Here is a 25,305-nt window from a genome sequence, read left to right as displayed (position 1 = left end):
AATAAATATGAATGATATCAAATAACATAGATATTAATGTTAATGAAGGCCAAATAACAACAACAGGCACGTAAAATGCATTGGTTACTTTAATTGCCTGTGCTTTAAGTTTCTAATCATCCTTGGATTTTCTTTGGAGAAACTTTAACTGTCTTCTCACTTGCAGGCCACAGTATTTCTTGCAGACCTCTGTTCCAGATATGGGAATTCTGTTTTGTTTTTCCTTAGCTTAGTTTGCTTGGCAGACCCTTTTCCCATTTCCCAAGGGCTATTGCCTATCTTATTTTTTTTGTGCAGTACTTTGATGGGAAAAGTAATTTACTATATGTAGTCTTTGGATTTTTTTTTTATTATTACTTGATCTACTACTATTTTAACATTTTTGCTTGTGTGAAGGTGTCCCAATTTAGGCACCTATCTCATTTAAAACTGGATTTTCTTAAAGTAATCAACAACTATGAATCCACATATCCTCTTTCAGTCATCCACTGGGGTGTTGTTCACAATCTATACATTGTCCTTACTAAAAGACTGTTCCATCTTTAAAGTCCTTAACTCTACAATTTCACTTTTCCAACTATGTTCTCCAGTCCTTTTTTTTGTTTCCATTTCTAAACAGGAGGTAGTGATGGAACAGATTTCTAACCACTGAATCCCTAATATGCCACTTGAAGAAGTAAAGGAACATGGACATCTATACTTACAAACCAGTGAAGAATCTGTGCTTGCCTATTTCTCACTTTCATGATGCCCATTGCTGATTTGATGCTTTAAGACAGAAGGTAAGGAAAATGTGGAGTCAGTGAATATTTTCCCAAAATGAACTCTTCAAAAATCTCACTCAACCTAGAGGCAGATGGACTGAATGATTTTTATTTCTGTTGTTCTTAAACAATCTTACTCTGGTAGAAACATTTTATTCTTATCAGTGGGTGTATAACTGATTTGCCCAATTTGCTATATTTGGAAAACTTTCCCCTCTTATCCATAACTACTTTTAGATTTGGAAATTGGTCAGTATTAGCTGCATCAAACAACTTGAGAGTCTGTGCAGTGACTCCTATTTGAATATAAGTGGTATGGCTAGACTTTTAAAACTTAGTGTTTTTGGAAATTCTTTTTTGCCTTCATTTTTATTTATTTTATTTTACTTTACTTAATTTTTAAATTTAATTTAATTTAATTTTAATTTTGTTTTTTGCAAGGCAACAGGATTAATAACTTGTCCAAAACACAACTAGATAAATACTAAATGTCTGAGACTGGATTTGAACTTATGTGCTCCAAACTCCTGGGCCAGTGCTCTATTCACTGCACCACCTAGCTTCCCCTTGCCCCTTCTTTATTATAAGTGATAGAAACCTGATCTAAAAACAGTTTCTTCCAGCTAAACGTGGAGAGGGAGTCCATTTCAATTTTTTTCCTTTGAAGTAGAAATCCTTCACCCAGTTGTCTCAAGGAAATAAATACATCTCTTACCCTCTTTTCATTTTACTAGTACATTAATAATACCTGTGAGAATTGAGATAAGGAAACTCTAGATTAAAAAGTTTTGCCTGCCCCCACACAAGGGATGTCTGCATATTATATAGGTATACAGTATGCTTATAGATCTTGCAAGGTTCAAATTAGCATACCAGGTATGGTCTAATTAAATACTTTCCTTAACAAACATTTTTTATATAAATAAAATATTGCAATTAAAGGAAATGAAAGTTTCATGTAAGATACAACAGTAAGAAAACAAATACCCATTTAGTTTAATTAGAAAAACAAGCACAAATAAAGCAGCACAGATATTGGCAAGGGAAATTTTAGGTTTCATATATATATAATATAATCTATAATCTATATATGTATGTGTGTATCATTTTGTTCTTTTTTTCTTTTTTTTTTGTTTTTCTATTTGTATAGAAAATTGTTCAGGAAAATGAATAAAGAAGCCCCTAAGTAAGATTGGAATCAATTTTAAATGAGGTGTATGTGTTTTCTTTGGAAGCTTTTAAACTCCCAAAATATTTGCTATTTAGGCCTAATTGGAGTATTTATCCCATCATTCTTCATTCTTTCCTTCTAGTCTAGCCAGTGAAAAGAAGTAAAAAATAAAAAGTAGAATAAAAAATAAAAAGACTACCTTAATCCTTGTTTTACAAAAAGAAAGTTTATCACTTCATAGGGAATATCACTTCACAGGAATCATTTAGGGAATGATATTTTAGAAATTTAGAAGTGGATTGATTTAGTGCAGACTTTAATATAAGATGTTAATTTCCATACTGAATTTCATGTTGAAGTGCCTCTGGAAGAGTTTTACTATGGATGTGAAGCTAATGCATTTATTAAATACTCAGTTTGTTCTATTCAATAAACTAATTAGAAATTCAGATATTTGGAACTAGCCTTATTCTTTTTTCAAAAAGTTTCTTTTTTACTTTTTTAACATTTTTGTTAAAATTTAGTTTCATATTTTTTTACTTGCTTTCTACCCCTCCTCACTCATTGAGGACAAGTAGTATATCAATTATATATATGAATTATGCAAAGTAGATTTCCATGTTAGCATTGTTACTTTCATTTTTTATTTGCTGTTTAATGGTGTGTTGATGAAAATTCTATTTCTGAGTCAAAAGTTTTGAAGGGGAGGCCACTTAGGACATCTTAAAATTGAAACACTTGGTGTTTCTTTTAAATATGCAGCAAAATTATAAATTTCTTTTTATTTCTTTTTTTCCTCCTTACCTCTCTCATGCCCTAGAGATAACTACCATTAGAAACAAATAGGCATATATCTGTAAAGTTATTCTATACATCTATTAATCAATTCTTTTTCTGGATGTAGATATCCTTTTCCTTCATAGGTCAAATATAGCTAATATAAATATAATATTCAAATAACTTATTTGCTTAACTAGTATCTCTTTTGAAAATAATTTATTAATAATTTCAAAGATATGTCCTTTTTTTTTAGGTTTTTTATTTGTGCAAGGTAAATGGGGTTAAGTGGCTTGCCCAAGGTCACACAGCTAGGTAATTATTAAGTGTCTGAGGCCGGATTTGAACTTAGGTACTCCTTACTCCAGGGCCGGTGCTCTATACACTGTGCCACCTAGCTGCACCGAGATGGCCTTCCTTAATGAATGCCATTGCAAAGAAGGAAAGAGGTCAAGTCAAGAAGAAGAAAAAGCCCTCACTTGATTTCTTTTTCTTTCATTTTAAATAATCCAGTCATAAAATCATTCAAAAGAATTTAGTGTTATTCCCTATGAGAAGTGTTTCCATGCTATTAGATTCCTTAGAGAATTCTTGATGTCCTTATTCCTTAGGCTATAGATGAGAGGGTTCAGGGTTGGGGGTACCACTGTATAGAAAATAGACAAAAGTAAATCCAGAATTGAGTCAGATTGCTTTTGAGATGGCTTTAGGTAAACTGTTATTGAAGTTATGATAAAAATCATAAGAACGATGAGGTGGGGTAGGCAAGTAGAGAAGGCTTTTGAACGACCCTCTGTGGTTTGAATTTTCAGTACAGTTGAGAATATAGGACCATAAGAGATAGATATCAAAATAAAGCAGAAAATTCCTGCAATAACCCCAAATGCCAAAGTCACATCTACTCCAATATGTATATTAGAGCAGGAGAGCCTAAGTAATGAAGGGAAATCACAGAAGAACTGATGGAGTTCCTTGGAACTACAGAATGGTAAAGTGAACGTACAAGCTGAATAAAAAGCCCCAAACAAACCTCCACCAAGCCAGGAAACAGTTGCCATCTTCACACACATCCCTTTGTTCATGATGATTTTATAGTGAAGGGGCTGGCAGATGGCCACATAGCGGTCATAGGACATTGTTGTGAGGAGAAAAAGCTCAGATGCTGCAAATAAAATTACTAAAAAGAACTGTAATACACACCCCATGAAAGAAATAGAGCGACTATGACTCAGGGAGTTTGTGACAGATTTAGGTAGGGTAGTAGAAATAAAGCAGAGATCTAAAAAGGACAGGTTCTTCAGGAAGAAATACATGGGAGATTGGAGATTCTTGTCAAGAGAGATGAGGGTGAAAATGAGCAGGTTCCCTATCAGAGAGACCAAGTAGATCATTAAGAAGAACAAGGCATGTAAGACCTGGATCTCCCAGGTGTTGGCAAAGTCCAACAGGAGGAATCCTGTCATCATAGTGACGTTGGCCATGCTCTGGGAGTTCTCTTGATTATCTGCACAGAAAAAAGAAGTTATTATCAAATAAGTACCTTTAGTTCGCTGGATGTTAAGATATTGCTTCAGGTCTATTTTGAGGTCTTGTACAAATCACAATACTTTGTTTTGGTCATTTGCTAAATGAGATAAAACTGTATCAGAAAGTCTTAGGTCTAGGAATTCTTTTTAAACATAATTTGATAACCATTTCCCCTATATCAGTTCTTTTGAAATCTATGCATTTTTCAAATATTTGAATATATTGTTCAGAGAAGGGCATGCTAGGCAATACCAGAAGTAGCCCAAGACATAAGATGGGTTAAACATCCTTGAACTAGATTAGATGAGTTTAAAGGGTTATATACATTCCAAAGCATTTATTTGTGAAATAGTATCTACAGCTTTAAAAAAGGTGATTAGTAGCAATATATCTCTAAAGTATATGAATTTTAAGGGTTATAGAGTACATTAATTACAAGGACCCTGCAAGATAGATAGCTCAAATACTACTATACCATTCTGAACATAAGATCCCAAATCTCATGAAAGATAATATGACTTTCTAGTGGACATACAGGAATTGTCAGAATCTCACCTTGACTTCAGACTAAATTGAAAGTTACTACTGGTTACTGTGTTAAGTAAGGCACACTCAAAATTTTTCTTCATGAAAAAATGACTTTCTTCCCATTCTTCAAGAGTATTAGTGATCTTTATCAATTTTAAATGATGTCCACTGCCCAGGATTTATAACTTCACCAAGACATTGTCATGTTGGCAACTTCATTACTCCAGAATACTAGACTTGTCATGCAAATGAATTCAGTGTCATTGGCACCAACCTGAGTTATTTATGCTTTATACTCTTCTTCAATAAAAGGCTATGGGACCAACAACTAAGAACAGTCATTTTGAAATGCAAATCCATTCTCAACTAATTTCCAAATGATCTTGTCTCTGGTGAATCTCTTCTACTCGATTTGATGAAGGTAGAATGGAGAATGACTGTCCTTCTGGAGTCTGATTATTCTTCCTTGAGTTAAAGTACTCTTTTATATTTAGGTAGCAATATGAAAAAGTGGATAGAGTGCTAGACCTTTATATAGGAAGATCCGAGTCAAAATTCAGGTGGATATTTTCTAGTTGTGGCATCCTTGACAAAGACCCTCTACTCTCATTAAAGATATTCCAAAAGAAAACTGTGTTATTCGTACTAGTCAAAGGAATTATTATCAGTATGTTTCACTAATACTTTACAATAAAGTTTTAGCAATTGTGTGTTCTTCACAAAAGTGTTCTAGATCATAGGTCATATAAATCAGCAATGTCCAATTGTATGCCTTGACTCTTCTAGACTCTCAAACAGTCAAGATAGATTTGCAAATAACTACAATACAAATTATCAGGAGATAAATGCCTAATAGCATAACAAAGAATTCAGTGAGATGTGAGAGGGAGAGCTAGCTTCTTGCAGAGATAAAGATAGACACACATATAGAGCATGCATATGTTCTTGAATGAATACACATGAATACCATATGTGTACATGTATCTACCTGAATATATATACACATACACACATGTGTTTCCATATAAATATGAGTACACACACTTATATATACATATGTTTGTATATCTCTCTCTCTCTCTATATATATATATATATCTGTATCTATATCTATCTATCTATCTATCTATCTATCTATCTATCTATCTATCTATATATATACAGTCACTTGAATTCTGTGAAGTGTTCCTTCAGGCAGGAATGCTTAAGTTTTTGAAGGAGCTATTACAAATATGTTGCTAGGAAATATACAGAAGCAGAAAAGGGAATATCAAGATTTGAAGAAAGGATTCTCTATTTTTCAACAGATCTTTTAAAATCCCAAGTTTTGATTCTAATAGGTGAAATTGGAATTGAAATTTTGGCATTTTTACTAATATTTTCAAACCTAACTTTCCCTAACCATGTGCTTTGTCTTTCCTGGGACCTCTATTCTTCAGTACTTTCCTTGATAATCACCCTGTTCTGGCTTGACTTTTCAATCTGGGATCCTGCATTTAACCTGTTTTATCTACTCTTGAATCACTTCCTTTCTTGATTAATTGCAGAACACACTTATTGAAATTAACTAGTGGGGGGCAGTTAGGTGGTGCAATGGATGGAGTTCTGGCCCTGGAGTCAGGAGCACCGGAATTCAAATCTGGCCTCAATTATTAATAATTACCTAGCTGTGTGACCTTGGGCAAGTCATTTAACTCCATTGCCTTGTAAAAACAAACAAACAAAAAGAAATTGGCTGATGAAAATTTCTTTATTCACTTCCTTTAGTACTGCTTAAGTACTTCTGAATGGAACTGAAGAAAATAAAAAATTGCTAACTGATTGCATTGCTACTTCTAATTATCCAATATCATCAAGGTAATCTTTTACCTTTCTTAAATCAATTAAAAAAAATCACATTCATCGTTTTGCCTTTTCTCAAACTTATCTGTTCTCTTTATATTTCCTGTAGTATTTTTTACCAAAAACTCACATAAAAATTGGAATTTTTTCTATCTAAATGAATTATAAATTTCATACTTCATTTAGAAAGTAGAGACTTTTGGTGAGATTCTTCTTTTCCATTTATTTTTCAGTTATACTTCTTTGACTTCCTCCATTCTCTCCTCCTTTACTTTCTTGTTGATAATGTGAGGGGACAAGTCTCCAGACAAAGGAGAAACTTGAGTTATACTTTCCCATCCTGTCTTTATTATCTTCATTCTTTATCTCCCCCCCATTTCCCCTCCAATCTATCCCTGACTATTACATCTACATTTTCCCATTCTCAAAAAAACAAAATAAAACAATTTTTTAGACCTTACAATCTTCTGCAAAATATCTTTCTATTGTCTCTCTTTCATTTCTCAATGCTGCCTAGACTTTTTGACCCCATCACCCATATTCTCATACTCCCTGACCTCACTACTATCTGCTATATGACCATAGATCTATTTGAAATGATCTTTTCCAGTCAACTGATCTGATTTCCTCTCTCCAGCCTTATTCTACTTAGCTTCTATGCAGTATTAAAGACTGTTGGCCACCTCTTTCTTTTATATTGACTTTTCTCTCTGAATTTCTTGACCCTGCCCTTCCCTAGTCTATTCTTACCTGTTTTATGACTCATTCTTAATTTATCTTGCTTATTTATTCTCACAACATGCTAAATTTTGTTGTAGTTTCTCTTTTTTTGCTCTTCCTGGATCTGCTTTTTGACCTTATCAGTTCATATAGGTTTATCTACTTTCTTTCTGATGATCAATTCTACATCTAACTTTCTTGACCTAGTCTCGCTCTAGATCACCATTGTTAAATCTTCAATTGCCTACTGAACAATCCTATTGGACATTTCAAGTTTGAAGTCCTAGTGAAATCTCAGTCAGCATATTAAAAAAGAGAAATTATTATATTTACTAAATCTCCTCCCTCCCTCCCTCCCTCCCATCATAGTTCTAAAGTAGCACTCTGCTTCTAAAGTTTCTTACTTGTATGAAGGTGGCACTCATTGTTTCTGTCATTCAGATTCGGAACTTTACTGATATATTCTTGTTACCTTACTCTCAACTACCACAGACATCCAATATGTTTCCCTTCTTATGCTTTCTGTCTCCCATCTCAAATTGTCTCTATTCCTTTCATTTACTCAAAAATCAATCTTATTTCAGTCCCTGATTACCTATCACTAGAATCTTTCAATAGCCTCTTTTTAAATTTTTTTTATTTATTTAAGACAATAGGGTTAAGTTATTTGCCCATCGTCACACAGCTAGGTAATTAAGTGTCTGAGGTCCAATTTGAATTCAGGTCCTCCTGACTTCAGGGCTGGTGCTCTACCCACTTCAATACCTAGCTGCCTTTCAATAGCCTCTTAATTGGGGTAACAGTCTTATGTCTGTCAACCACTGCTGCCTATTCATTATATATCACTCCCTAACCTTCAGGGATTCCCCAGTACTTCTAAGGTCCTATTTAAATACTTATGTTTCATATCTTTGGTGAATCAAGACTCAACTTTTCTTCTCAGTCATACTGCCTACCACTTTTTTTGTAGGTTCCCATAGTTCAATCCTAAAAGTCTTTTTGCTGATTCTTGTACATAGCATATCATTTTCCATCTCTGTGATGTTGCACTGCTGTTTAGCATGCCTGACATGCATTTCCTTCTCAGTTAAATGTCCTAGAATGATCAGTTTTTCAAGTACCAGCTAAAGTCCCTCATTTAGAAACACATGCTAGCTTATTAGTGTGACCTCTGGGGGTTGTGGGAGGCTTTAGGATTTAAACATCCCTAGACCTAAGACTCATTTTTATTACAAATACATAAATATCACAGTATCCATTAGATTAAATTTAGAATTTATATTTTATTCCTCCTACAGACTTCAAAATTCATTTTCTATGGAAAATTATGAATTAATTGAGCCCTATAGCCTATAAACTCTTTTGAAGCCAAGGGATATTTTGATATTTTGTCTTTCTATCCCTAGAACAATGATTGAACTTAAATAGGAACTTAATAAATGCTTGTTGATTGATTGGAGTCAGTGATTTTTTCAGTCAAAGACTTTAAGGGACATTGGAAAAGTCAGAGTCCTGTCATACAACTTCAAAATTCTTGAAATGATTAACTTTACTGTTTTAAATTTTACTATATCTTTCAGTACAGCTAAGTTGGATTGTAGCTTTTTTATTTTTATTTATTTATTTATTTTTGGTTTTTGGAAGGCCTTAGGGTTAAGTGGCTTGCCCAAGGCCACACAGCTAGGTAATTATTAAGTGTCTGAGGCTGGATTTAAACTCAGGTACTCCTGACTCCAAGGCCAGTGCTCTATCCACTGCGCCACCTAGCTGCCCCATTGTAGTTTTTAATCTTTTTTTTTTTTATTTTTGTATTTACTTGATTTCAGGTGCCAAAATGAATGTTTCCAAGGAATTGAAAAAGGAACTTTGAAACTGAATACAGCACAAAGAAAGTTAATCCTAAGTGTATAGGTTGGTAATTGAGACGAGAGGGGACAACTCTGAAGTCTGAGCAGGTAGCAAGTGAGCAGCATAAGGGATTTATATTATTAAAGGGTAAAGAGAAGGTGCCAAAATTTAGGAGAAAATACATTGGAAGTAGGAAGTCACAAAATCAATCTGTTTCACCTTCTTTTCAATTTTTTTACATTTTGCCTTTATTTCCATATCTGAGAGCTGCTTATGGTCACATAGTCAAGTTCTCAGAAATATTTTCTACATTTTTTCAAATGGTCTTTAATATTTCCATTCATTTCAGATCAATGGAGAACTAACTTTATTTGGTCTTAGTCATAAAGACACTGCTGTATATACTTTAGTGAAAGAAAATTAAAATGCCTACCTTGTATTCCATTTATTTCTTCAATCCATTGCTTTAGGGTCAGACCATGGCATCTCCAGATATTAACCAATATGCTTATGTGGAAGTGAAATAATTTTTAAAAAATGGAAGAGATTATATACCCAGTTGTTACATGAAACGATAACAAAAATTCCCCTAATTTTCCTTCTAATTCCTTTTCCAAGTATGACCCCACCATTTCCTAGAGTCACTGCAGGTACATTGGGGAACAAATCCTTATTGTGTTCTTTAGTATGAATAATAATTTTCTTTTTTACATTGGTTGAATCATTTAAAATATCTGTGAGAAATGACATTTCTTAGATCCCAATCAGTTCTTCTTATGTTGAAATACTTGCAATAGATTTTTGCATCATTTTATTTCACTTCAGGGATGCAAGACTTCTACATTCTGAACATCCTCTGAGGATGATGAGGATTTCTCTAGAGTGCTCCTACAATCATTCTATGTCATTGGTCCCTGAATAACTCAAGTCCCTGACCTACAATTAGTTTAATCATGTAACTCCTGGGTGTATGTGGGGTATTTTAGGATTCAATCATTTCTACATCCTATTTCTCATTTTGATAAAATCCCCAAATATTGCAGGTTATATTTAAACTTCATTTTATTTCCTGCCAAACACCCAAAATTCATTATTAACTAAATGCTCACTCTTGTGAAAACAAAATAATTCCAGCATCAAAATGCTTACCTTTGTAATTTGGGGAAAATTTATGCAGAAAAGTGATTGTTACTCATACATTATACAATTGCTATTGTTTATATTTTCCCATTTGTCAAAATAAAGGAATAGTTTTTTTTTCACCTTTGCTAAGTTGTCACATTTGTTGTCTTTGTATTCCCATTGCCCGGATCATAGTTGGCATTTATTAAGTTATAGAAAGAAATCATGATGTCATTTTTTTTGAGTAAAGATGGAAAGCTCTTACAGATGTTATACTAAACAAAGTTTCCTCATGAATACCACATAATGCATCTATATCAGTTCTTTAAAAATTTCTCTGAGTTTCTCATTACTTTTTGCTGATTTATAATACCTTTTTTACACAAAAGTGATCATTTCCTAGTTGTTTTAACCACTCTTCCTTTTGAGTCCTTTCCATATGCCTAGTCTTTTAGACCTCTGCTGCCTTTCTATTATTTAGTCTTATATTTTCCACTTGTTATATGTAAAAACAATTTTTAACATTTATTTTTAAAACTTTGAGTTCCAATTCTCTCCTTTCCTCAAACTTAGCCCTATTCTTGGAGAAGTAGGCAATTTCATAAAGATTATACATATGTAATCATGCAAAACAGGCTATAAGGTGTGTTCAAGGAAGACTAGTACCTCTGGTATGAGGTTTGCTGAATCTTTTGTTTTCCACTTTTGAAGTCTACTTGAGACATACCCCCCCATAAATCATTTTTGGCTGATGGGCTAAACGATGTTGTGGGTAACTAAAGGAGCTCAAACACTTCAAAGAATTAGGTGGGGTGTCTACCTTAAGCATGCAGAGTCTTCCACTGATGAGAGCAATTCATTCCAATGGTTATGATGGCAACTGAAGTCGGTGCTGTGGAGTGCTTAGTGCTTGGTTAGATTATGAAGACACTAAGGTCATCCACTGCATCTAGAGCCATCATCAATTGCCTTGACTCTGGCTTGATACTGGACAATGATGACTTTGGAAGAGTTTGCTGATATCACCCATACCACTTTAACCCTTCCTATCTCAACGTTTTGCATGACAGGCAAGCAATAAAGCAGCAGCTGCAGATACACTGGGAGCCATAATCACAATTTTGCCTATAGATGGCCCAGATCATAGGGCCATTTCCTCACTGGAAGCAGCAGTGTAATCTAGTTGTCCCTTGGTTGTCTAAGCAGCCCTTTTAAGGATCTCAATATTGTCCTCCTGGTGTGAAGAAAGAGCTAGAAAAGATGCCATAAAAATTATCTATTCACCCAATCATGACCTGATTATCACAGCAAGTGATCAAAACACACACACACACACACACACACACACACACACACACACACACACACTGTACAAAAGTTACTTCAAAGAAGATTCCTGTCAATATTCGTACATGGAGTGTGGACACATTCATAGACAACACAAAAGTTTATAGACCAGAAAGAGGAACAACTCCTGTTGTGTGAGAACTCAGGAGGTATCATATACAAATGGCAGCTCTGAGTGGAACAAGACTGACAAATGGAAGTCAACTTACTAAAGCTGGAACTGGCTGCACATTTTTCTGGATTGATTGCAGTAAAGGGTAAATTTCAAAGTTAGGATGTATTTTGCAATCAAAACTAATCTAGTCAACAAGCTTGAATTCATACCCAAAGGAGTAAATGACAGGATCATGAAAATGAGATTGCTAACTTGAAGGAAAATGCCATGCCACCATCGACAGTGCCTATGCTTCTACCATGACAAATTCTGATGTATTCAAAGAAAAACTTTATGAAGACATGGAGACCTTTATCATCAGCTTACCAAAAGGGGAGAGGCTTACAATTCTAGCTTACTTTAATGCTAGAATAGGCTCATGTTACCAGTCATGACAGGGAACAATAGAGTTGGAAAGCAGCGGTCTACTATGAAGACTTGCACATCTCATGACTTTCTCATCACCAACAATGTCTTTTAGTTACTTAAATGTATAAAACTTCTTGAACATACTTTCACAGAAAACATTGTCTTCTAATAGATGATGTGATTGTAAGGTAAAGAGACAGATAGCATGTGTGAATGATATAGATAATGTGTCATCAACAGTGCTGGACTGATTGCTGACTCATCCTCTTCAAGCTAAATATTCAGCTGAAGTGGTGGCACCAAGGCAAAATGACTACTAGAATTAATGTCTACAGATTAAACTGCTTCTCTGTGCAGGAACACTTTGTTGTTAACTTGGAGAGAAAATTGAGCTAACACATAATTGGCAACAGTAGAGCAGAAGAGGTGTGGGAAGCTTTCATTTGTTCAGTGAAAAAAAATGAGAGCTCTACAGGGTTTGCCTTCACGATAACTTATCCATACTAAGAAGGTAGCATTTAATTCCATCAAAAATAAAATATAAATGAAGCATAGAGATATTCAGGATTCTTGACTCATAAGAAGGCAAATGAAATTAGTTTTATGAAGATAGTAATGCTTGAAAGTGCTATTATTTTATCCTGAAGGTTATTCATAGGTCAATGACCTATAGTGCAAATCAGTTACTCAGTGCATATTTTTTTTGATAATGGAATAGAATTACCACTCAGTTTTTTGCCATGTGAAAGGAACCTAAAGACATTCTAAAGTTCTTCTTCAGTTGGAGCTTCAGCTAGGGATGGATTACTTCAATTTGATATAAATGATCAATGACTTTTGTATTAATTGATGACAGTCTGTTAGCAACACTATGGAAGTATTCTTCTGATCTCTTTAGGATAATTCATGTGGCTCCATCAGCAGAGTGGATTTGCACCATGTGTCTTTCTCTGGGAATAGATAGCTTTCTTCATCTTAAGTCCTTATCATAATTTGTCTTAGATCACAGTATTGCTGAGAAAAGTGAAGTCATTCACTGCTGGTCATCCTAAAATATTACTGTTACCTTGTACACATTATATTTCACTTGCATCAGTTTATGTAAGTCTGTCCAGGTTTTTCTGAAACCATTCTGTCCATCATTTCTTATAGCAGATAGAATTCCATCATAATCACATATTTCAATTTGTTCAGTCAATTGCCACTTGATGGACCTTCCCCTCAATTACCAATTTGTTGCCACCAGAAAAGAGCAGTCATAAACATTTTTGTCAGCATAAGTCCTTTTCCTTTTTATTTTTTGGCATTTTTGGAATACAGTCCTGGTAGTGGTGGAATACAGCACTTTGCTGGATCAAGAAGGCATGAATTTATAACCCTTTGGGTATAATTCCAAATTACTCTACATAATGGTTGAATCATTTCACAACTCCACTAATAAATGTCTCATTTTCCCTACAAAAGACATCTGTCATTTTCCTTTTCTATCCTATTAGCAATCTAATAGGATAGTACATCAGAATTGCTTTGATTTGCATTTCTCCAATTAATATTGTTCAGGACATTTCTAATATGGTAGATTGAATGAATGGTTGGTTACTGAGCTTTGTTATTGAAGAAAACCAAAATTATATCACTAAGTTAGAGACAAGTCACAATATCTGACTTTGGCTGATCAGACCAATATGAACTTGGAATGTCCTACCATAGATCAGGTAGAAGTAGCCCTTGTGAACACCTGGGTGGTTACCTAGTTAAACTTACACATCTCATATTTCCTTTGGGCTACATCAATTCTGCCTTGCTCACAGATGAAGGCACTGGCAGGGGATGGGGAGGGTGAGGGCAGGGGGGTGGTGTTTCCTGTGCCAGTGATTCTCATGCTCTTATCAACATAATTGTTTTAAATAAAACAGCTTCAAGTAGGAACCATTGATTTAGAAGAAAGAGAAGATTTTTCCCAATGCCTTTCACGTCAATGGATAGGAAAAATTGTTTCAGTTATCTATGCATCAGTACTTGTCATTACAGATACTGCTAGACACAAAACTGCACAGTGCCATGCCAAGCAATGAGAGAAATAAAATGGTCTTAGAATGTGTTCTATTGAGATCCTAGTAAAAAAACCAAAGCTGGAATTTGATGCAAGATTATCTAGTCAAATCCTTCATTTTTGGAGGCAGAAACTCAGTTGCAGAAAAATAAAAGAACTCCATCAAGTGAAATGTGTGTGTGTGTGTGTATAAGTATGTTTATATGTTTCTATTTATGTGTGTGTGTTGACTGTGTAGGTTATATAATTATTCCTTCCACATCATGACTTTTAATATTGTGATCTTGATATATTTGTTTGCCATAAACAATTAAATGGTAATTTTTTAGGAGTCTTGCATTAGCCACAGATGACACTGGATGACTAGCAGAAAGCACAACATTATGACTAAATATTTAATCAAATTTTACAGTGAGGTACTATAATCACTGCGGAATAGAAAATGACAAAAATCAAACTTTACTGGTGTGAAGGAAGAGTCATAATATTTTACTTGGATTTTTCGTGTTTGGGGGAGTGGTGGCATATATACAACTCACAGGATTGTATTAATAGATAGTTTTAGATTCTTACCCATGTTATTTTTAAAAATTTTATTAGTATTTTATTTTTTCCCACTGTAAAAATAATTTTTATCATTTAACTTTTAAATTTTAATTACAGATCCCTTTCCCCTTCCACCCTCTGACTCATAGAGAAGGCAAACAATTAAATGTATACTATACATGTGTAGTTATACAAAACATTTCCATAATGTTCATGTTGTGGAAGAAAATATAGAAAAAAACACTTAAGAAAAAAGTATGTTTCAATCATTCACAGTCACCATCAGTTTTTTCTTTATGACTATAGAAAGCATACTTCATCAAAAATTCTAGAGAGTTGTCTTGGTTCATTGTTTTGCTGAGAAAACTAAGTCACTTGTAACTGATCATCTTACAATATTGCTGTTACTTGTATATAATACATTTCTCTTTGCATTAACTCAGGAATTTTTGAGAGTATCCTGTTCATTATTTCTTATAGCAGAATAGAATCACATAACACAATTTGTTCAACCATTCTCCAAATGATGAACAATCCTTCAACTTCTAATTGCCTACCACCAGAAAAGAGCCACTATAAATGTCTTTGAACATATAGATCAATTTCATTTTTGTAAAGTCTCTTTTGGATATAGTACTAGTATTGGTATTGCTAGGGTAAAGGGAACGTATGTTTTTTAGACTTCCAGGCTTAGTTTCAAATTGCTCCACAGAATGGTTGAATCAGTTCACAATCCACAAATAATGAATTAATATCTCATTTCTTCCCACATCCTCTCCATGTTTTGTCATTTTCTTTTCTGTTCTATAAGACAATCTAATAGGTACGAGATAGTGCCTCAAAATTGTTTTAATTTGCATTTCTCCAGTCAATAGTGCATTAAAATTTTTTTCATATGACTATAGATAGCTTTGATTACTTTATCTGAAAATTGTTCATATCTTTTTATACTTTATCAATTGTGGAATAGTTCCTATTTTTTGAATTTGGTTCAACTCTATATTTTAGAAAAATGAGACATATAGAAGAGAAACTTGCTTCATTTTTTTCATTTTATTGCCAATTGTATTTCCCTGAGATTTTTTCTATTTTCCCGTTTTTTTGCTATTGTCTCTCTTCTTTCACTCTTTTCCTCCTCAAAACTGTTTTGTTTCTGACAACCTAGTCCTCTAATCTTCCCTCCCTTCTATCAAACCTAGCCCCTCCTCGTATCCCCTTTCCTGCCTACTTTTCTATAGAGAAAGATTGCTTTCTGTACCCAATTTAATGTCTAAATTATATATTTTTTAAATCGATTCTGATAAGAGTTTCACCAGAAGTTTTTTCTTGTCTCATTTATATGAAATAACTTACCCCATTCTACCCCTCCTTTTCTCTTTATTTCCATGTGTTCCTCTCTCATCCATTTATTTTATTATTTTTAGATATCATCCCTTCATATTCAACTTACTCCTTTTCCCTCTTTCAATACATTCCTTCTAACTACCCTAAGAATAAGAAAGTTCTTATGAATTAGTAGTATGATCTTGCTATGGAGGAATGTAAATTATTTAACCTTATGAAGTCCATTATGGTTTCTTTTTTACCTCGTCATGTGTTATTCAGATTATATCTACCTCAGTTTTGAATTCTTTTTCTTGTTGCTTACAACAATGCCTCCATATAGTCATGTGCCCTGAAGACTTCAAAAACCCAAAACTTTTGGAAATTGTTTGAATTTGATGAATTATTCATGCCTTAAATAGGATTACACAAAAACTGACAAATGATATTTCACAGGTTTAAACATGATCACAAAACTTCTTGAAAAGGCTTCACTAGAGAACTTGTGGGACATAGCCAAGACGATGGCGTGGAGTTAAGAAGCTCTCAGAATATTCTCTGAAATAACTTTAAATGAAACCTCTCCACAGACCTTAAAGTTACAGATCCCACCAAAAAAGAATGAAACAAGTTCTCAACTTAAAATATTGTGGAGGATATTCAGCAAAGATCTGTCACTTCTGGGCATAGGGGAAGAATAGATTAGCATAGGTACAACAGCAAGAAAGTTAACAGTAGGGTTTTAGCTGAACCATATTTTGGGTCCTGGTTCAGCAGGCCAATATGGCAGCAAGTCAGCAGTGAGGGTCTCAATCCCAGCTCAAAAGATAAATCTGTATTCTGGGAATGCTAGTGTACCAGACAGGACTAGGTTGGGAAGAAATCACTTCATAGGCAAAGCCTTAGAACAAAGGAGGGAACAAACTTCTTTATAGACAAAGCCTCAATTGCAAAGGCAACACCTTGGTTAGTGATAAAGCAGGGACAAGATCCTGAGCTCAGCACAAAAAACAGAGCAATAGTCCCTGTACCCTAGGAGAAGTGCTCAGTTATAAAAATGAGCAAAAAACCAAAAAGAGTACTAACCATAGAAAGTTTGTATTCAAAAAGTCACCTAAGAAGAGGGAAGCTAAGCCAAATTGCCTGCAGTTGAAGCCTCAAATGAATTTAAGAATTGGTCTCAAATCCCAAATCTCTTGGAAGAGTGCAAAAAAAGATTTTAAAAACTAGAGGAGCGGGAGAAAAAAATGGAAAAAAGAAATGAGAGCCTTGCAGGAGAAATATGAAAAATTAAAAAAAAAAAATCAGCCCCTTTAAAAGTAAAATTGGCCAACTGGAAAGAGTGCAAATAATCAAAAAAATAAAATTGATCAGCTGGAAAGGGAGGGCAACTCATAAAAAAAGTAATGTTGAACAACTGGAAAAGAATTGCATCTCATCAAAAGAGTAAAATTAACCAAATGGAAAAGGAAAATAACTCATTTAGAAGTAAAATTAACCACCTAAAAAGGAAACACAGAAGTTAACTGAAAAGAATAGAACTCTAAAAATTAAAATTGGACAAATATAAACTCATGACCATAGGACACCAAGACTCAAATAAAACCAAGACAATGAAAAAGTTAGAAGAAAAATAAAGTAATTTTTGGGAAAATCAAATGACCTTTAAAATTGATCCAGGACAAAAAAATTATAAATTATTGGCCTACTTGAAAACATCAATTAAAAAAGAGACTGGGGAATATCTTTCAAGAACTTATCATAGAAAACTCCCCTAATATCCCAGAATAAGATCATGGAATAGTCCTTGAAATAATTCATTGTTCACCTCCAGAAAGAGTTTCCAGAATAAAAACTCTAATAAATATTGTGTTCAAATTTCAGAATGCTTACCTAAAAGAGAAAATCTGCAAGCTCACAAAAGAAGCAGTACCAAAGAACCACAATTAGAATTACATAGGAGTGATCAGCTTCAGCATTAAAGGACTGAAGGACCTAGAATATGATATTCTAGAGGGGAAAAGACCTTGATTTTTTCTCAAGAATCAACTACCCTGCAAAATTCAACATATTCTTTTAGAGAAAAGATGAATTTTCAGTAAAATGTAGGGCTTTCAAAATTTTCTGATAAAAAGACCAGAATTGAACAGAAAATTTTATCTTCAAATATAAGACTCAAGAGACAGTAAAAAAAAGTTAAATGGAGAGGGGAATAAGTGCTAGTCATTAACATTAAGCTGGATATATCCCTAGAAAGGAAGATCATACTTGTAATTCTTGAGAATTGTATTTCTCTTAGGACAGTTAAAAGAAGCATGCTTGGGTAGATAGTATGGGTACAGGATGACCATGAAAGTGCAGGGTCAGAACTTCCAGGGTTGAGCCAAGATGGCAGGGTGAAACGAAGCATGCTCCTAGAGCTTTTTTCCTACAAAACCTTAAATGAAGTCTCTACACACTAAAAAAAAGGAAAACAACTTCTCAAAGATGGACATCTTGGATGATCTTCAGAGATGTCTGTCTCTTACAGAGTAAAGGGGAAGTATAGCCCAATTAGAGACTCACAAGGCTGAAATATAGGTAGGTTTATCTCTCAGCTAGCATAAATAAATAGGAGTGATATAAAATTTCATAGAAATTAATGATAATGAAATATAAAAACAACAACAGTCAGGCAAAATGTACTTAATTGCTTCAATTATCTTTATTTGGGGGCAGAGCTAAGATGGCGGCATGAAGACAGGAATTTCCAGAAACTTGTTTCCCAAAAAACTCCAAAAGCCAACAAATTATTACTCTATCCAAAATTTATAGGGGCAGAACCCACATAAAGGCTGAGTGATACAATTTCCCAGTCCAATACAAAGTAGAATTTTGTAGAAAAGTTCTATTTCACTGGGACTGGGGGTTGGAAAAAGCAGATAAAACAAGTCAGCAGCTTGGTGAAAGAAATGCAAAAATATACTGAAGAAAATCACATGTTAAAAACCAGTTTAGATGAAATGGCAAATGAGAAGAATACCTTAAAAAGCAGAATTGGTCAGCTGGAAAAGGAGAATTAAAAAGCTCTCTGAAGAAAATAACTCCTTCAAATGTAGAATGGAACTAAAAACAGTTGATGATATTGTGAGAAATCAAGAAACAATAAAACAATACTAAAGACCCAAAAATTATAAGAAATTATGGAATATCTCATTGGAAAAATAACTGACCTCAAAAACAGATCCAGAAGAGACAATTCAAAAATTACTGGGCTACCTGAAAGTCATGACCAGGAAAAGAGCTTAGACTTCATTTTTCAAGAAAAATCAAAATTGCCCTGAGAACCTAGAAGTAGAGGGTAAAATAGAAATTGAAGGAATTCACTGATCTCCTGAAAGATATCCCAAAAGAAAAACATTATGAGCAAATTCAAAAATTCCCAAGTCAAAGAGAAAATACTAGAAGCTGCCAGAAGCAAACAATTCAACTATTCTGACTATAGTCAGGATTACACAGAATTTGGCAGCATCTACATTAAGGGCTTGTAAAGTTTGGAATATGATATTCTCAGAAGGCAAAAGAGCTTGAATTACAACCAGAATCAACTACCCAGCAAAACTTAACATCTTCTTTTGGGGGATAAGATGGACTTTTAATGGAAGAGGGGAATTTCAAATTTCCTTATTGAAACAACCAGAGCTGAACAGAAAGTTTGATCTCTAAGTACAGGACTCTGGTGAAGCATAGAGGGGGTGAATGAGAAGGACTAATTGTATTTCTGTATGGAAAGAAGATACTTATAACTCATATGAACCTTCTCATTTATGAGAGCAGTTAGAAGGAGCATATATAGATAGTCACAGGAGGGAGTTGAACATAATGATATAATATGGTATAAAGATGGAGTCAATGGGTGATAAAGGAAAGTACTGGCAGAAAGGGAAAGGAGAGGAAAAAGGGGCTGATTTATTTCACATAAAAGAGTAAAGAAAAAGCTTTTGCAATGGAATGGAATGTGGGAAGGCAAGGGGGAATGAATGAGCCTTCATTCTCATCAGAAATTGCTCAGAGAGCAAATAACATGTACACTCAATAGGACATAGAAATCTATTTTACCCTAGAGAAAAACAAGAGGAAAGGGATGGGGTAAGGGGGAATAAGGGAGAGAGGAGAGGGGAGTAAGTGGTAGAAGAGAGGGAAGGTTGCGGAACAGGGACAGGGTGAAAGGAAAGAGAGAGAGAGAATAGAATAAATGAGAGTGGGAAGGAAAAGAGTGGAGAGAAATATAGCTAGGAATAGTGACTAGTAAAAATATTGAAGCAACTTCTCTGTTGTACTTAAGATAAAGAGGACATCTCATCCCAGAGGCAGAGCTGTTGGAATATGAACACATACTGGAGTACACTTTTTTCTCTTTCACTATTCTTTTAAAAAATATGTTATTGGTTTTCCAATTATATAAAATAGTAGTTTCTACCTATCATTTTTTGTAAGGTTTTGAATTTTACAATTTTTCTGCCACCTCCCCTTCCCTCCCACATCCCCCACAGAAGGTAGTCTGATAATCTCTCCATTATTTCTATGCTATATATTGATCGGAATTTAGTGTTCTCCTCCTTGTGGAGAAAATAAAATATTAAAGATAGCAAAATTATGTTGTACATAAGACAATTTTTAAAAAAAAATTGATGGAATGATCAAGTCCATTAAGGTTGATCATCACCCCCATGTTGCCTTTAAGGTGTATAATGTTCTTCTGGTTCTGCTCATCTCTCTTCTCACCAATTCGTGCAAGTCCTTCCAGGCTTCTCTTAAATCCAATCCCTCTTGGTTTCTAATAGAACAACAGTGGTCCATAACATAGATATACCACTTATTTGTTCCTTCATTCCACAATTGATGGACATTCACTTGATCTCCAGTTCTTTGCCACCACAAACAGGGTTGCTATGAATATTTTTGTACAAGTGATGTTTTTACCCCTTTTCATGATCTTTTCAGGATATAGACCCAGTAGTGGTATTGCTGGTTCAAAGGGTGTACACATTTTTATTGCCCTTTGGACATAATTCCAGATTGCTCTCCAGAAATGTTGGATGAGTTCACAGCTTCACCCATAATGTATTAGTGTCCCAGATTTCCCATATTCCTTCCAACATCAAATATTGTCCTTTCTGGTCATATTGATCAATCTAATAGGTGTAGTAAGATGGTACCTCAGAGCTGCTTTAATTTACATTTCTCTAATCAGTAATGATTTAGAACAATTTTTTATCTGACTATGGATAGCTTTGATTTACTCATCTGGAGGAAATTTTGCATATCTTTTGGCGATTTGTCATTTGGGGAAATTGATTTATTTTTTATAAATTTGATTCAGTTCTCTGTATATTTTAGAAATGAGTCCTTTGTCAGAAATACTAGTTATAAAAATTGTTTCCCAATTTACTACATCTTTTTTATCTTGTTACAGTGGTTTTGTTTGTGCAAAAGCTTTTTAATTTAATGTAATCAAAATTATCTAATTTGTTTTTAATAATGCTTTCCTTCTTATCCTTGGTCATAAACTGTTTCCCTTTCCATACATTTGACAGATAAACTATTCCTTGATCTCCTAGTTTGCTTATAATATTGTCTTTTATATCTAAATCCTGTACCTGTTTTGATCTTATCTTGATATGGGGTGTGAGATGTTGGTCTAATCCAATTTTCTGCCATATTAACTTCTAATTTTCCCAACAGTTTTTATCAAAGAGAGAGTTCTTATTCTAGAAGCTGAACTCTTCATAATTATCGAACAGCAGATAACTAAAATCGTTTCCTGCTATCTCTTTTGCACCTAATCTATTCCACTGATCCATCCCTGTCATAATTCTTGAGATTTCTCTGCCTTTTTTGGGGGGGGTTATGTTTACTCCCACAACAAGATTATTGTAATAATATAAAATAAATAAACCATATTGTCACTCAAAAAAATTGTCTGTGCTTTGAGTTTCTGCTCACCCTTAGTCTAATCACCCTTACAGTAGAGAGATCTCTCCTCTAATTGTCACTTTATACAAGACTTTGAGGTCACAATGTCTCTTGCAGACCTCTATTTCAAATTTGGGATTTATAGTTTGTTTTATTTGCCCTTGCTTTTCTTGGTAGGTCAGTTTCCATTGCCAACAAGCTTCTTCATGTCCTTCTTGTTCAGTTGTCTGGTGAAAAAAAAAAAATTACTATAGGTGGTCTTTGGATTTCTTGATCATTATTTGATCTAAAACTATTGTAAATTTTTGCTAGTGTAAGGTTTTTAGAACTTGTCTGCCTATCCCAATTTTTGCACCTATCTGGTTGGAAGTTGGAGTTTCTTAAAGTAATGAATGCCATGAATCTTCATCTACTCTCTCAACCATCCCTCAGGGTGTTATTCTCAGTCCTTATATGATCTTCACTAAAAACTATTCCATCTTTAAAGTCCTCAACTCTATAATTTCCCTTTTCCAACTAGGTTCTCAGGTACTTTCTGTATTTCCATTTCTATGCTACACTGAATCTCTAATATGCCACTTGAAGAAGGAAAAGAATGTGGGAGATCTCTACTTAGGGATCAGTAAAGAGTCTGTGCCTGCTTATTTTTCACTTGCATGCTGTCAACCAATCTTGTTATACAGATTTGACTGTTTAGGTCAGCAGGCAGAAAAAATGTTGGGTCAGTGAATGTCTTTTCCCCAAAAGAATTTTTCCAAAATCTCAGTCATGCAAGAGACGGATGGTTTGAATGATTTTTATTTAGGCTGCTCTTAAACTTCCTCTGTGTAGAATGATTTATTCATATCATTATGTGTGTGTGCATGTATGTCCTATCTGCCCAAATTGTTATATTTGTAAAACTTTACTCTTTAATCTTTTATCTGTCGCTTAGAACTGGGACTTGGTCAGTCATTACTGACCCCATCAAAAACCCCTGTGAGTCTATGTAGTGATCATGTATGTGAATGTAAAAGATATGGGTAGACTTTCAAGATCTAATGCAGTTGGAATGCTTCTCCATCCCCCCCACTTCTTTATTGAAAGGGATAGAAACCTGCTCTAAAACTTAATTTTTTCCAGTTAAATTTAGAGGAACCCATTTCAATTTCTTTCTTTGCTAGCATGTACTGAATACCTTGACCAGCTAGCTGTCTTATGGAATATCTTCAGGCAAATAAATGTGTTGCATTACTCTTTTCCTTTCTCTACTATGTTAAAAATGTATTTCAGAATTGAGATAAAAAAGTTATAGATTAAAAAAAAAGATTTTTGCCTGTCCTAGTACAAGATACATCTTCATATTACAAAGTTTACAAAGTATACACTGTGGTCATGATCTTGTAAGGTTTAGATTTGCTTAGATATAGTTCAATTAAATGTTTTCCTCAGGGACAATTCTATTATCTAAATAAAATATTTCAATTAAATAAGATAAATTTCCAAGTAAGGGAAAACCATAAGAAAACAAATTTTGGCAAGGGAATTTCAGGTTCATATATATACATATATTTGTGTGTGTGTATATATATATATATATATATATATATATATATATATATATATATATATTTGTGTGTGTGTGTGCATGTGTATGTGAATTTATTTGCATTATTTATTCACATCTGTTTAAATGTATATATATATATATATATATATATATATATATGTTGCTTTGAAATAGTTTACCATTCTGGGATAGAAAAAGTGCAATTTTCAATTTAGTTCTGAAAGCCTTCCAAAGGATTCACAGAGATGCTTAGAGAAATTCTGAACAAATAACAGTTTATTTTGCCTCTCCCAATGAAGAAAAAATGGATGTATACCTTAAATAGATCTAAGAGAATCAAAGTTAACTCATTATTTTAACTTTTTTTCTGATGAATGATTTAGTGCTGTGAAATTGTTCTTGTTTCATCTTTTTGTCTATATGTGATCAATGTGGTTCAGGAAAAAGAAAAAAAAGCTGCCCATAATATTAAAGTCCATTTTAAATGAAGTGAGAGCTATTCTTAGGAAGCTTCTAAGCTTCCAGGTTATCTGCTATTTAGATCCAATTGGAATATTAATATCATCTCTCTTCTTTCTTTCCTCCAAGTTTAGTCAGTCAAAAGAACAAAAATAAAATCAAGAAATAAAAAGATTTATTTACTCCCTAAATTTGTTTTAAAATAAAAGTTTTTAAATTCACAGGGATTTTGGGAAAACTATTTTAGAAATAAAAGGGTTAGTGTAAAGAATAAAATGGTGGCCTTTCTAAAGTGAATTTCATATTTAAATGTCCCTGGAAGAACTTTACTGTGGATGATTAAATGTATGACTTATACATTTATTATGTGCTCAATATATTCCAGGCAGTATGCTAATTAGAAATTCAGAGATTTGCAATCAGCCATTCTTTTTTATTATTATTTATTATTTATTTTGGTTTTCGCAAGGTAATGGGGTTAAGTGACTTACCCAAGGTCACACAGCTAGGCAATGCCCTCCTGAGTCCAGGGCTGGGGTACTCTATTTTCTGTGTCACCTAGCTACCCCCAGGCATTCATTTTTAAAAAAATATTTTTTTTAGCTTTTTTTTGTTTTTGAATTTTGAGTTCCAAATTCTTTTCCTGCCTTCTACCCCTCCTCACTCAATGAGAAGACAAACCATGTATCAATTATATATGTGAAATCATGCAAAGCAGATTTCTATATAATCAATATTACTTTCTCTTCTTTTTATTTGTTGTTTATTGATGTGTTGATGAGAATATTATTTTTTGAGTGAAAAGTTTTGAAGAGGAAGTCACTAAACACAGTTAAAATTGAACAACTTGCTTTTTCTTTTAAATATTCAAAGTTATAATGTAAAATTATTTAGTTTTTCTTTTTTATTCACTCACCTCTTCCATGTCCTAGAGGTGGCCACCATTAGACACAAATATGAACATATCCTATACATATATTTATCAGTTCTTTCCCTGGTTGCAGATAGCCTCTTTCTTCATATATCCTATATAGTTAATTTGGATATTTATGGTAGCTAAAATAACTGATTTGCCAGAGTGTATCTCTTTTGAAAATAATTTATTAATGTAATATAAATATGCATATGTATGTGGATGAATGCTGAAAAACTTCATGATATGTAATTGGAAAAATAAATGAGAATATCAATTACAGAAAATTTTTTTTTAAAAAGAAAGTAATTTATTCACAATCTCTAAGAGACAACATT

At 33.7% G+C, this 25,305-nt stretch overlaps 1 protein-coding gene and 2 long non-coding RNA genes across 3 annotated transcripts in view; 2 read left to right on the top strand and 1 right to left on the bottom strand.

Moving 5' to 3' along the window:
• LOC141489747 (uncharacterized) overlaps window positions 1-709 on the top strand; it is a 47,026-nt gene extending 46,317 nt beyond the window's left edge. The window contains exon 4 of the long non-coding RNA XR_012468976.1: window positions 620-709. This is a non-coding gene — a long non-coding RNA (uncharacterized LOC141489747). The remainder of the gene's footprint in view (window positions 1-619) is intronic.
• LOC141489748 (uncharacterized) overlaps window positions 709-25,305 on the top strand; it is a 164,545-nt gene continuing 139,948 nt past the window's right edge. Inside the window, exon 1 of the long non-coding RNA XR_012468977.1 lies at window positions 709-782. This is a non-coding gene — a long non-coding RNA (uncharacterized LOC141489748). The remainder of the gene's footprint in view (window positions 783-25,305) is intronic.
• On the bottom strand, window positions 3,261-4,193 carry LOC141489745 (olfactory receptor 14A2-like). Its single transcript, XM_074190199.1, has one exon. It carries the CDS (start codon window positions 4,191-4,193, stop codon window positions 3,261-3,263), a length of 933 nt encoding a protein of 310 aa, XP_074046300.1.

This window comes from Macrotis lagotis, chromosome 5, assembly GCF_037893015.1.
Source record: "Macrotis lagotis isolate mMagLag1 chromosome 5, bilby.v1.9.chrom.fasta, whole genome shotgun sequence".
Taxonomy (NCBI): Eukaryota; Metazoa; Chordata; class Mammalia; order Peramelemorphia; family Peramelidae; genus Macrotis; species Macrotis lagotis.
The sequence above is the reverse complement of the archived record's forward strand: the minus strand, read 5'-3'. Positions and strand labels throughout refer to the sequence as shown.